At 42.7% G+C, this 12,996-nt stretch overlaps 1 protein-coding gene and 2 non-coding genes across 3 annotated transcripts; all 3 read left to right on the top strand.

Annotated features, from left to right (window-relative positions):
- Window positions 1–1,573: 1,573 nt before the first annotated feature.
- On the top strand, window positions 1,574–1,680 carry LOC115590661 (U6 spliceosomal RNA). Its single transcript, XR_003985812.1, has one exon. It is a non-coding gene; the product is annotated as a U6 spliceosomal RNA (small nuclear RNA).
- A 471-nt stretch (window positions 1,681–2,151) lies between these two features.
- On the top strand, window positions 2,152–2,257 carry LOC115590664 (U6 spliceosomal RNA). The gene has a single exon (XR_003985815.1). It is a non-coding gene; the product is annotated as a U6 spliceosomal RNA (small nuclear RNA).
- An 825-nt stretch (window positions 2,258–3,082) lies between these two features.
- Window positions 3,083–12,680, top strand: LOC115589427 (gastrula zinc finger protein XlCGF8.2DB-like). Its single transcript, XM_030430267.1, has 2 exons — window positions 3,083–3,086; window positions 10,769–12,680. Exons 1-2 carry the CDS (start codon window positions 3,083–3,085, stop codon window positions 11,617–11,619), a joined length of 855 nt encoding a protein of 284 aa, XP_030286127.1. The 3' UTR covers window positions 11,620–12,680.
- The last annotated feature ends 316 nt before the right edge of the window (window positions 12,681–12,996 follow it).

A 12,996-nucleotide genomic window follows, 5' to 3' on the forward strand; every position in this document is an offset into this window, starting at 1 on the left:
CATCATGTTCTGACAGCTCTGATTTCAGAGCTGCCTCAATCCTCAAAGATCCCACCCACCCCCAGCACAGTCTGTTCACACTTCTACCCTCAGGCCGGAGGTACAGAAGTGTTAAATCCAAGACCACCAGACTAAAGAACTCTTTCTTTCCCACTTCCATCAGACTCCTAAGTAGAAGATAGGAGTTTACAGTCACGAATTCTACCTCATAACTGTCTGGACTGTTTACATTTTTGCACATGCATAATTGCACAGATGTAAGATTTGCACTGTTTTATTATTATTACTATTGTTGCTTTTTCTTATGTACAAGTGCTTTACTTGTATATTGTATATTTCGGTTGTATATATCTTTTTAAAGTTGTTAGCATTCTGTGGACAGCAAAGGAAGAATTTCATTGCATAGAGAAAGATGTTTCTTTACTGTGCATATGACAATAAACACTGTGTTGGTGACTGTGATCCACTCCGAAGACACTGAGTATCCACTTCCTTTGGTTTCCTGTGGGTCTTTCTGAATGCAGAGCAACATGAGCTCCATGGTGTGGAGTTTATCTTTGACATGCGAGATGCTGTGGAGGATGGTGAAAGGCTCCCCTATGTCTTCACTGAACAGAGTCTAAAAGTACAGAATAAAGAAATAAAACAGTATTAAAAGGGTTCAATCAAAATTTGGCTCAATCTGTCCGCTGACAATAACATTAATGCAATGCTTCTTTACTTACATACAGGTTAATGTGACAAAGATATATGACATTAATGGTAATTTAGATAATTCATGTGAACGAAACTATGAGACCAAAAATGATTATCCAGTATATCAATCAGTGCGTTTACATGACACTCAAGAAAACCGAATTACTGGGCTAGTCCGACTATGATCGAATTTTTAAAATGCATGTATATACCTTAGTCTGACTAAAATAGGACCGGATCGGATTTCTCGTAGTCGGATTAACACACCTAGATTATTCGATTGATAGTCGCATTAGTCCTGCATGTATACGTTCCATCAGATCGGATCAGATTTTGCGTTCTGCGCAGGCTCGGGACTTTTTTCCGGGCCGTGAGCCAGAAGTAGAAGGACGGCGGCGGCGGCTTTCCTCCGAAATCACCGCAAGCAAGAGCGCCATTGTGCATCTAGTTTGTGTAATGATCATGTACACTTTTTACGAAATGTACAAAGATGTAGCTTCTCCTCGCTCTTCGTATGGCATCTTTCTCGAATGCCGAGGGCAGCTGGTAGCTCTGTTACCACGAGTTGAAATGGGTAATTCGATTTTCTCACCGGCATGTATACTCGGACAATTGCAGTCTGATTGAGCAGCATAGTCGAACTATGGCTGTAATCCGACTAAACTGTCCATGTAAATGCACTGAATGAATCAAGAGACAACGGATTAATTGGTGGTCATTATCTTAATTTCTCAAATGTGAACCATTTCTCCATTTTATGTTTCATTTTTTTACTTAATTTTGTAAATGTGCAGACTGAATTGGTAGCCTGCACTGCCGTACAAGGATCATCCTGCAAGCAGGAGATTAAAATGTAGGCAGAGACCGAGGGTTGACTGTGCTTGCTCAGGCAGCACGTATGATAAATTGGAATCAATACAGAGAAGATTAGCATGGCCCCTGCAAAAGGATGACACGCAAATCCATGAAGAATTTCCACATTTTGAACTGGCTGCCCCGAGACCCACTCCGATATGAAAATGTCTGTAATTGCCAGTGCTCCGTTCAACGGTCCACAACCAAAGTCACTGCGCGGTGCGAGCAACGACTCACCTCACCTACAACGAGTTGCGCCTGCAATGTTACAGACATCAGCGCTCTGCGCAAAACTGGACAGGCTCAGGCTCCTGTCTGAGGGCAAAAGTTGGGCACAGCCCCCTTTTCAGAGTCAGGGCATTTTTGGCCTCGCTCCCTTTTACTTAATTTTGTAAATGTGCATACTGAATTGGCAGCCAGCAAATACTAATTGCCAACATGTTGAAATAAACAAGAAGGAGGGATGAGGTCTTTCTCCGGGTTACCCTGACTTGTGATTCTTCAGGGTACCGCCTACTAGGTACCTCTAGCCTGCACTGCCGTACGAGGATCATCCTGCAAACAAGAGATTAAAATGTAGGCAGAGGCCGCCAGTTGACTGTGCTTGCTCAGGCAGCACATATGATAAATTGGAATCGATACAGAGTAGATTAGCATGGCCCCTGCAAAAGGATGACACGCAATCCGTGAAGCGTTTCCACATTTTGAACTAGCTGCCCCGAGACCCACTCCGATATGAAAATGTCTGGAATTGCCAGTGCTCCGTTCAACGGTCCACAATAGGGTTGCCAACTCCCTGAAAAATAAATAAGGGACCCCCCCCGACGGCTTGGTAACTTTCCAAATAATTTGACTCGAATGTGAATTTAGTTTGATGCATGTCTTTGAGTGATACGAATACATAGAAAAACATATTATTCAATTTATTTTTTTGTGCAAAATGAAGATATTTTTAACAGAAATCTGTCCTGCTTAACTTGACATAAAATAAATATTTATTTATCAGAACTGTCCCGCTTAACTGAAAACAGTATGAAATAACAGAAAACAATAGAAAGTTGTTACTTTCTTACTGATTTATAGTTCATGTGTAGTATATCAACTGCCTGTGCAGTACAAATTATGCACATCACATTTATCTATGGACTGTTTGAACTGACATGTGTAAGGTTGTATATAGTATGTATGTATATAGTATAGTGTGTATTCTTTATTATTCATCTATGTATTACTTTTATGTATTATTTATCTATTTTATGTATTCATCTATCAATTGTATGTGTTTATTACACTAAACATTTTTTTAAAATACATTTTTTGTATTTTTAATGTGTTATTGTTGACATTCAATGTTCAATTTTGTTATTAAATGTAACCTAAAACATTCTACCCATTCTATGTTTTTATGAAGTCACTGGTACTTAGATCCGGAAGTAGTCTATTGTCAGTGCTTAATTGTTTTAATTGTAATGAAGGAAAGAATCAAAAGTGGAAAAAAGCTTAATTTTTGAAAAGGCATAACAATAAGAACATGCGTAAGTGGCAGAATTATCAGAGGAGCTGAGAGTTTTTACATTTGAAGAAAGAAGAGAAGAACGAGTTGAACAAAGCTTAATATTTTAAAAGGCATAGTAGCAGAAGGAGTAGTAGAAAGAAGAGGAGGACTAGAAGTCAGAGGAAAATTAAGTCTAACACTTATCCACACCACAACAGTCATAAATCGTACTTTCATGAAGGTTAAACTCCTCTTAATTTGATTTTTGTAGATGTGTTAATTTACCTTTATGCCCATTTCGGAGAGTATTGAGTCAGCCACCAATTGTGCAAGTTCTCCCACTTAAAAGGGTTCACAAGGTTTCCACACACTTTTGCTGGTATTTTGGCCCATTTCTCCATGCAGATCGCCTCTAGGGCAGTGATGTTTTGGGGCTGTCGCTGGGCAACACGGACTTTCAACTCCCTCCAAAGATTTTCTATGGGGTTGAGATCTGGAGACTGGCTAGGCCACTCCAGGACCTTGAAATGCTTCTTACGAAGCCTGTGACGAAGAGCACATCATCACCAGTTTTGCACACATGGCACCACGCACTTTAGAGTGTGACTACAGAATCACTTTAATAATTGCACAGACACTTTAAGAAGAGCAACAGCACTTTATTGGAGATTTGCACAATACATTTTAACACATTGCTTTTTGTACATTTGTATTGATATGTTTATCATATGTATTGAATGTTTGTCACCATGTTCGTTGTCCTTTGTTGGGTCTTGGTTTGCTGGTGGGTGCTGTGTGGGTTACACAGCTCGACCTGGAGCAGAGGGACATGGGGTTAAATGTGCATATGAAATGTATTAATTGCTTAATCAAGAAGCTAAGCTAAGAATGGGTGTGTGCAGTGAATAAATCAAGAATGTTGTGTACTCACCAGTCTTTTGTCTTCAGGGTGTGCAGGCAAAAGGCTTTCCCAGGCAACGGATGCCGCTTATATAGTTCCGGGGGCAGCCAAGTGTAAATTGGTGTGGGGATGGTAAATGTGTGCATTGTATTTTAGTGGAGGTAATATGAAATGTATTTGTGTATTTTCTCTGTTAGTGGATGTAGACTAGGATATGTATATAGGTCACAGATGATGGGGTGTAGATACAGAAATAAAAATAATGGTGGGTTAAACATGTTTTAGGCAGTGGATCCCAAGGGAATGGATTCTTCCAGGGTAATTGGTTGGCACCCTATAAATAGGCACCATTTTGGCAACCTGGGGTTCTTTTTTTGGTGATACTGATGTGCCTAGGCTGTTTGCCGAGAGGGATGAATAAAAGAACCTCCTTGGTGACACGCCTCAAACCTTGCCTGTGGATCATTTTTTTGCTGCATCTTCCAGCTGTAATTGTGGTCATTCTCACAAAGCCACTCCTTCGTTGCACGGGGTGTGTTTGGGATCATTGTCATGCTGAAAGACCCAGCCACGTTTCATCTTCAATGCCCTTGCTGATGGAAGGAGGTTTTCACTCAAAATCTCACGATACATGGCCCCATTCATTCTTTCCTTTACACAGATCAGTCGTCCTGGTCCCTTTGCAGAAAAACAGCCCCAAAGCATGATGTTTCCACCCCCATGCTTCACAGTAGGTATGGTTTTCTTTGGCTGCAACTCAGCATTCTTTCTCCTCCCAACATGACAAGTTGAGTTTTTACAAAAAAGTTCTATTTTGGTTTCATCTGACCATATGACATTCTCCCAATCCTCCTTTGGATCATCCAAATGCTCTCTAGCAAACTTCAGACGGGCCTGGACATGTACTGGCTTAAGCAGGGGGACACGTCTGGCACTGCAGGATTTGAGTCCCTGGCGGCGTAGTGTGTTACTGATGGTAGTCTTTGTTACTTTGGTCCCAGCTCTCTGCAGGTCATTCACTAGGTCCCCCCGTGTGGTTCTGGGATTTTTGCTCACTGTTCTTGTGATCATTTTGACCCCACGGGGTGAGATCTTGTGTGAAGCCCCAGATCGAGGGAAATAATCAGTGGTCTTGTATGTCTTCCATTTTCTAATGATTGCTCCCACAGTTGATTTCTTCACACCAAGCTGCTTACCTATTGCAGATTCAGTCTTCCCAGCCTAGTGCAGGTCTACAATTTTGTTTCTGGGGTCCTTTGACAGCTCTTTGGTCTTGGCCATAGTGGACTTTAGAGTGTGACTGTTTGAGGTTGTGGACAGGTGTCTTTTATACTGATAACGAGTTCAAACAGGTGCCATTAATACTGGTAACAAGTGGAGGACAGAGGAGCCTCTTAAAGAAGTTACAGGTCTGTGAGAGCCAGAAATCTTGCTTGTTTGTAGGTGACCAAATACTTATTTTACCGAGGAATTTACCAATTAATTCATTAAAAATCCTACAATGTGATTTCCTGGATTCTTTCCCCCATTCTGTCTCTCATAGTTGAAGTGTACCTATGATGAAAATTACAGGCCTCTCTCATCTTTTTAAGTGGGAGAACTTGCACAATTGGTGGCTGACTAAATACTTTTTTGCCCCACCGTAAATAATAAACATTTGATATAATATATGTTTTGTACATTAGTGATTCATTTTACACACCATGTTTCATTAATTTTGGTTATAAATTAATTAAAGCACCAAATATTCTGAGGAGCTAGTTGGGAGCCGAAAGAGCCGGCTCTTTTTAGTGAGCCGAGCCATAAGAACCAGCTCTCTTAAAAGAGCCGGAATTCCCATCACTACACTAGAGTGCCTTGAGAGAGATAGTGGCGATAACGAAGGTTCAAAACGCTGGCCGATCACATGGTCCATGTAGCCCTCCAAAAGTTCCAGGAAGTGCTTGGCGGGCAATTGAAAACAATAGGAAACTAAACCTGTATGGTCGTCGACAGCAATAAAATCATAATATTTTCTCAGTTTTTTTTTTTTTTTGTTACCTTCAGACTTGAGTGAGGCAGACTAACAGGTGACTGACAAGTTGGACTCAGAACAGCATTATGATGATAACTGTGTTCTAATAGGAAATCAATGGCAAATAAATTCAATTTGATATGAATTAATTTCAAATGAATGGAATTCTATCACCATTTGTTAACTATTCTTACTTATCCCAAACTTTCTCTACTCATTGATGCATACTACATCACACACAGTCTTGTTTGTCCCAATGCACTTAATACCACAATGAATTCCTTAAAAACAGTATCTAAAGAAGTCAGACAGATCAGCATGTCAAGCTGTTTGTGTCCTTTCCACTGTGTTGTCCTTGAATACAGTCTTCACCATGGTATGCTGTGCTGCATGGGGATGGTCCAATCGCTCGGAGAAAAGCGTGCACATGTATGGCTTCCCCAAAGACAGAGACAGGAGAAAAGTATGGCTGGCTAAAGTCAGAAGGAACAATTTAACCACCTACAAAGATTTTAACAAAAAATTATGTGAGGTAATCATATTCAAACAATGCATTTGCACTTTTGCACGCTTTTAAATACCACACCACTGGAAAGTTTAAGATTTTTTAAATTAAAATCAGAGAACATAAAAAAACAATTAAAAAGACGAGGGAAGTTAAGTTGCAAATTGAAGGAAAGCAAAAAAAAGCAAATGACAGGAAAAAACAACTCTAACACAAGTAACATAATGACCATCTTAGAAACAAAACCCATACTAAGAAGGTGAACATTGGGCAACCGCAGAACAGCTGAAGTACAGGTGCTTCAGGACAGTGCTAGATAATGGCAAAAAGTGATACACAGCTGAGCACAGCTACAACAAAAAATATTTTAGCTCCTAAAAGAAGCTCCTTTTAAGTATCTCTGCTTCTGTGTCTGCACTCTGCCCTCCTGCAACCTGGGAGAGTGCTGAGTGCTGTCTAGTGCAGAAAATACAGGCAGAGGGACGTCATACAATCCCGCAAAAAATTGGGTCCCTACCAAAGCTGAGACCAAACTTACACCCTTGCTTTATCTGTTAATATTCTCTAAATCTTCTAATCTAGACTGGGACAATCTGCCAACTGGGGGGGGGGGGGGGGGGGGGGGGGGGGGGTTTACTGGGGTTTACTTCTTTTTTGTCTACTTCAAAAAAGAAGAAGTAGACAATAGAATTAATATAACAATAAGATTGTTTAAATTGAGAAACAAACAAACAAACAAATAAATAAATAAATAAATAAATAAAATATAAAAGTCTCGTTTTTACTCTCAAAACCTTGTTGATTAAACAGAGGAAGGTAACGATTCTCCATTTTTTACAGAACTGGGTTCAAACGGAACCGGTTCTTCTTCTCAGTAACCTGAATGTCCTTCTGGCTCCAGAACCTGCCATTGAGATCCATCTTTAATTTCAGCTGCTAGTCTTATTTTGTTTGACAGATGCTTCAACACTGAGGTGAACAGAAAACCTACAGCCACAGATCAATACTTGCTGTGTGACACTCATCGGCCGCTGGAGCACAAACTGGGTCATCAGAACCCTAAACCATCCGTTCTAGACCGTCCCGACAATTGGATTAAGATGATGCTCTTATTGTGAAAATCTGGATCAAGCCAGTGATGGAGAGCTCTCTGTAGTCAGATATGTTTTAAACAACTTCTGGATTAAATGTTACGGAGCTAGAGGTGACATGGATGGGTTTTGGTTTTTTTTATCTCCTGAGTGCGACTTACTATCTCGCACGCGCGTCTCACTGTATGCGAGATACAGTGAGACTACAGTGAGCACGACTTAGAATCTCGCACGTGCGAGATATTAATTCAAGCGCATTTTGACGTAATTAAACAGTGCAGTCGGTTAAATGCAGGCTTATTATCATGGATCGAGACCATCTCAGAATGTAAAAGCCCCCAGAAAATGTTTTCAGTCTGAAGCGGAACTAAAAGCCTCCGCACTTCCGCTGTCGGGGCTTAAGAGCGTGGCACCCAGCGGAAGTAAACAGTAGCAGCGAGTAGCATTAACTGCCTGTGTGTAATGAATGAAGGGAAGACGGTCCTGAGTCACAGCGCATCTCATTATTGAATGACTATTGAATGAGTAATAAAGAACAATGAGTTCGGTTGAGAGTTTGAGAGAGTTTGTCAACGAGCGACTAACTGCTGCTGCTGAAGAAATATTCAGAGTTTTTAAAACAACTATCGTCCAGTACGAGGAAGAGATCGATCGGCAGCGCGTCATGCTGGATATCAGCTGGAAACCCCAAGTAAAGTTACACAGGATAGGTGAGTAAAAGTATATTATTTTAATAACACTAATGTTCGCAGGGCTGCCAAGTTTCAAAAAATGACAAGAGTGAGACTTTAGTCATACGATGCGTTCGGTGAAAAAATTTGGCCTTTTTTAACATCGATTTATTCCTTAAGACTGATGTCCTCACCTCCATGCCAGCGGCTCTCCCTGCACTGTGGCCTTCTAATGCTAGTCTTAATTAACCAGAAATTAGTATTTTTGACAAAATACATTTATCAGGGTTCTTGCAGGTTTCAGTAAGTCAAATTTAAGACCTTTTTAAGACATTTTAAAACCATAAAAATTTGTCAAATTATAGACCTTCACGACGCATTACCAAATATTTTTTTTAATCAAATAAATTCTGAAAGAATCATTTTATTACAATGAGTTCAGTCATTAACAGATAAACAGGCAAAAAACAAACTTGCCTTCAAATAGAGCAGGGGTTCTCAACCTTTTGCAAGCTGGGCTCCCCCAAAGCTGGTTCATTGCAGTTGCCCCCAACCCCCAAGAAGCCGTCAGGGGCCCATAAAGGAAGGGGAAAAAAAACAAAAACAAAAAAACAGCTGTCCAGAATTGCCACGGGCCCTGTTTTGGTGAATGAAATATCTGGGGGCGGGTCGGTAAGGTAACGCTGAGTGGCCTTGATGCCTGTCAGTCATGATGAGTCGCATATCGTCACCTCTCTGATGTGTCTGCAGCTGAGCACTGTGATGCATGTCTCTCTCTCCGTCCGGGAGAGTTATCATACCGTAAAATACCAAATAATAGCCAGGCTGGCTGCCAGGGCGTTTATTTGTTATCACTTAACAGACCAGGCGGCAATTTGGGACAGGCGTTTAATTCCTTCCTCACAATAATCCGGGATGAAAATGTCACAAACTTCTCCAGCTTCTCTGTGAATTCTCTGACATCCTGCTTGGCAATAGTTGTCTTCTGCAAGTGAAGTTGGTGCGGCGGAGGAAACAATTTATCCAACCAGCACTCGCTGCAAACTCCTCATCTCTGCTGTCACTCACGGTGGGGTACATTTGTTTCTCCATCGCCCTGATCATTTTGCGGGACACTCTCTCGTGTCGTGCCCGTTTGCTAATAACTCATTCCCGCATGTTCACTCCTCGCTAGCCTTCTTCCTCCCTCCAGCAGGCAGCCTGGCCCTGTTGCTGTCCTCGTCGGACAGACGCTTGCGTGAGGCTACTGAGAGACTGACCGCCTGTGAGTGCTTTTGGACGGGGGAGGGACTCACGGCAGTATCCGCTGCTCGTTGAGCACAGTAACTGCGGAGTGATACGTGCTTTCAAGTCAGAGTCTCCAAACACACACTCACCCGTGCTCTCTTTCTGTCACACAGACACACTCACCGCGCTCTCTCTTTCACACACAGGAGAACAGTCGAGTGGGTTTTAAATGTCGGCGCTGTTGTGTGTGAAAGATAGTTAGAGACGCCAAGACCCGCCTTACGTTGCTTCTGATTGGGTTATATTGCGTTATATTGCGTGGTGCCTTCCGTGGTTGGTTAGATTTAGGCACAAAGGACTGATAAATTGGTCTGGGATTGGTTATCTCGGTCAGTCAATCAGAGTTACTCGAACTACGGCAATCTGCGAGGACCAAAGTTTATTATCATGAAAAAAATAAATATAGAGTATTGAATGGGGAAATATAAGCGTGAGAAATGTCAAGTGTGGTGTGAGATTGGGTCAAATTGCGTGACTGTCACACTCAAAGCGTGACGCTTGGCAGCTCTGTGTTCAGAAACCTGGAGTGGCCACAGAGGGGGACATATGCATCGCAGCCACGTTTCACTACATGGAGCGAACATACGAATCGTTGTTTCCCTCGTTTTGGTTCATTCCACTCCGGGACTCCAGAAGTTTTGAGTGTCCGCTGCACGACTGAGCTCCGTTCTATGGAAGACCGCAGCGAAACTCCCCTCAGAAAATGATGATTTTACTCACAAAACGTTCCGAAAAATGTGAGGAGCACTAAAACTCAACAGAAAGAAGTGTGTCTCATTCAACCTATTAGGAAGACATTTCGGCATTGATTTGAGGCAGTGGGTCAGATGAGATGGAAGCTACTGGAAAAGTATTTCTACTTGTTATTCTGCCATTGTTCTGTGTGCCTTGATGCCCTTGTAAATGAGGGTTGCCTCCCAATGGTCTCTGGAGGATAAATAAAGGTTGATTGGTTGATTTAAATATTCTCTGTCTTTTGTTCTCTGTCCCTCCAGAGCTCCCACAGCAACATGTCTGTAAGGAGGAGGAGGAGGTTCTCGCTGACCAGCAGCTCTCTAACCAGGAGAGGAACTCCAGTCTGGACCAAGAGCACCCAGAGCCTCCAGAGATTAAAGAGGAACAGGAGGAACTCTGCACCAGCCAGGAGGGAGAGCAGCTTGTACTGAAGGTGGAGACGGATACCGTCATGTTGACTCCAGCTTATGAAGAAAGTGGCCACAGTGAAGCAGAACCAACAAGTGACCACCAGCTCCTCTCTAACAACTCTCATGTAGCTGAGAGCCGAGACCAGAAAGGAGGAAAACATGGAGACTCAGGATCAGCTGGAGATGGAGAGCCGAAGCAAAAGAAAAGACATCACGGAAGCAAAAGTCACAGTGATAATGCAAAAAACTCTACCTCATCAGACTCTCAACATAACACTCACCCAGGCAAAAGGTCTTTCAACTGTGACACATGTGGGAAGACTTTTAAGTTTAAGTCGCTACTGAATTCACACCTGAGAACCCACACAGGTGAGAAGATGTTTACTTGCAACACATGTGGGAAATCTTTCAGCCACCCTTCAACCTTAACAGCTCATATGAGAACCCACACAGGTGAGAGACCGTTTACCTGCAACACATGTGGGAAAGCTTTCAGCCACCCTGCAACCTTAACAACTCACATGAGAACCCACACAGGTGAGAGACCGTTTACTTGCAAAACATGTGGGAAATCTTTCAGCCAACGCACACACATGGCAGTCCACATGAGAACCCACACAGATGAGCGGCCATATTCTTGCCAAACATGCGGGAAAGGTTTCAAGTCTCATGGTGAATTGAAGCCACACATGAGAATCCACACAGGCGAGAAACCGTTTACTTGCAAAACATGTGGGAAAGCTTTCAACCAACGTACACACATGACAGTCCACATGAGAACCCACACAGATGAGCGGCCGTATTCTTGCCAAACATGTGGGAAAGGTTTCAAGTCTCATGGTGAATTGAAGCAACACATGAGTATCCACTCTGATGAGAAGCTGTATTCTTGCAAAACATGTGGGAAGACTTACAAGCAAAGCAGTGGCTTAGCCAGTCACATGAGAAGTCACAGGTGAGAAGCTGCATTCTTGCAAGACATGCGGGAAGACTTACAGGCATCACAGTGCCTTAAAGGCCCCCACACACCACCCAGACGTCCAACTGCCATATCCGACCACTCTGTTGCCTCTTGTCTGACCCGTTTGACAGAAAAGTTGCATTGAACACACCGCTTCGACGTGCTGCCTACTCCACTGTAGCGTGTACGTTCTGCGCCTGTGCAAGATGCAGTAAGCCTCCTGAACAGCAGGTGGCGCTCATCTCGTGCCAGTAATCCAAAACACGAAAACAGGAAATGAGGGAACGAAGTGAGGAACGGAGTGCATAGGAAAAACAAAGCGCACACAGTATTGATTCAGTATTTGTCCAACCCGAGAAGACGTTTGTGTACTGAATACTTGGCATACATGAAAGATAACTGTGGTTAGGCTGACACTCGCGTTGTGTGCTCTCGGGCTCGTTATGATACGAAGCCGTCCCTATCGTCACTTCTGCCCCTCCCACACACGCACTGATTCGCTAGCACACCGCCAATCAGAGAATCCAATGGCTCAGACGTCCGACAGCCCACCTCCTCACACTTCGCATGCTCAATCGGAGCCGACAACGTCCGCGCGGCTCCGAAAGCTTCTGACGCAGCTGAACACACCAAACATATTTGTTCCCGACCTTGTCCGAGTCTCCCCAAACGCTTCAGACGTCCAACGGTTGGGCCGGTGTGTTCCTGCCTTAACAGCTCACATGAGAACTCACACATGTTAGAAACCGTAACCTTGCCAGACCTGGGGAAAGTTTGTCTGATCAGTCTGCTTTGACGAGATATGTGATGACACGTACACGTGAGTAGCCTTTTATTTGCAAAATTTGTCGGAGGTGGTTCAGTTCTAGTGTTTCATGCATAATTGCAGAACTTTAACTTTAAATGACACTCTTGAAGAATCCTCAGATGATCAATATACACAGGAGAAATGATGTGCTGACACTGAATGTGTACAATTCCCCCTTGAGAAGATGTTTGTCTATTTTATGCTGATTTGCCCATGTTTGTTAACATGATTAAAAAGTTGAGTTAATCCGTCTCATGTGTCCCACTTATTATTGCTCCTTGTGTCCTGCTTTTATATGAACAGTTATGTTAAATATTTGTACTTTTTACAGTAGCTTTAAAGTAAATTATATATAATATAAACAAAATGTAAGATGATGTGATGTGCTGGATGGCACCTTGCATGGCAGCCACAAACCAGTGACCTTGTGTTAACAAGATGCTGGCTCTATCCCCGAGCCACAGCTGCCACACACTTCACCACTACAACTATTAACACCACATTGGTGAAGGCTGCAGGCGTTGGAGCCACTTTTATGATGACCAGGATGGCACTGTGTTAATCATG

The sequence above is a fragment of the Sparus aurata genome, chromosome 10 (assembly GCF_900880675.1).
Source record: "Sparus aurata chromosome 10, fSpaAur1.1, whole genome shotgun sequence".
NCBI classification, from domain to species: domain Eukaryota; kingdom Metazoa; phylum Chordata; class Actinopteri; order Spariformes; family Sparidae; genus Sparus; species Sparus aurata.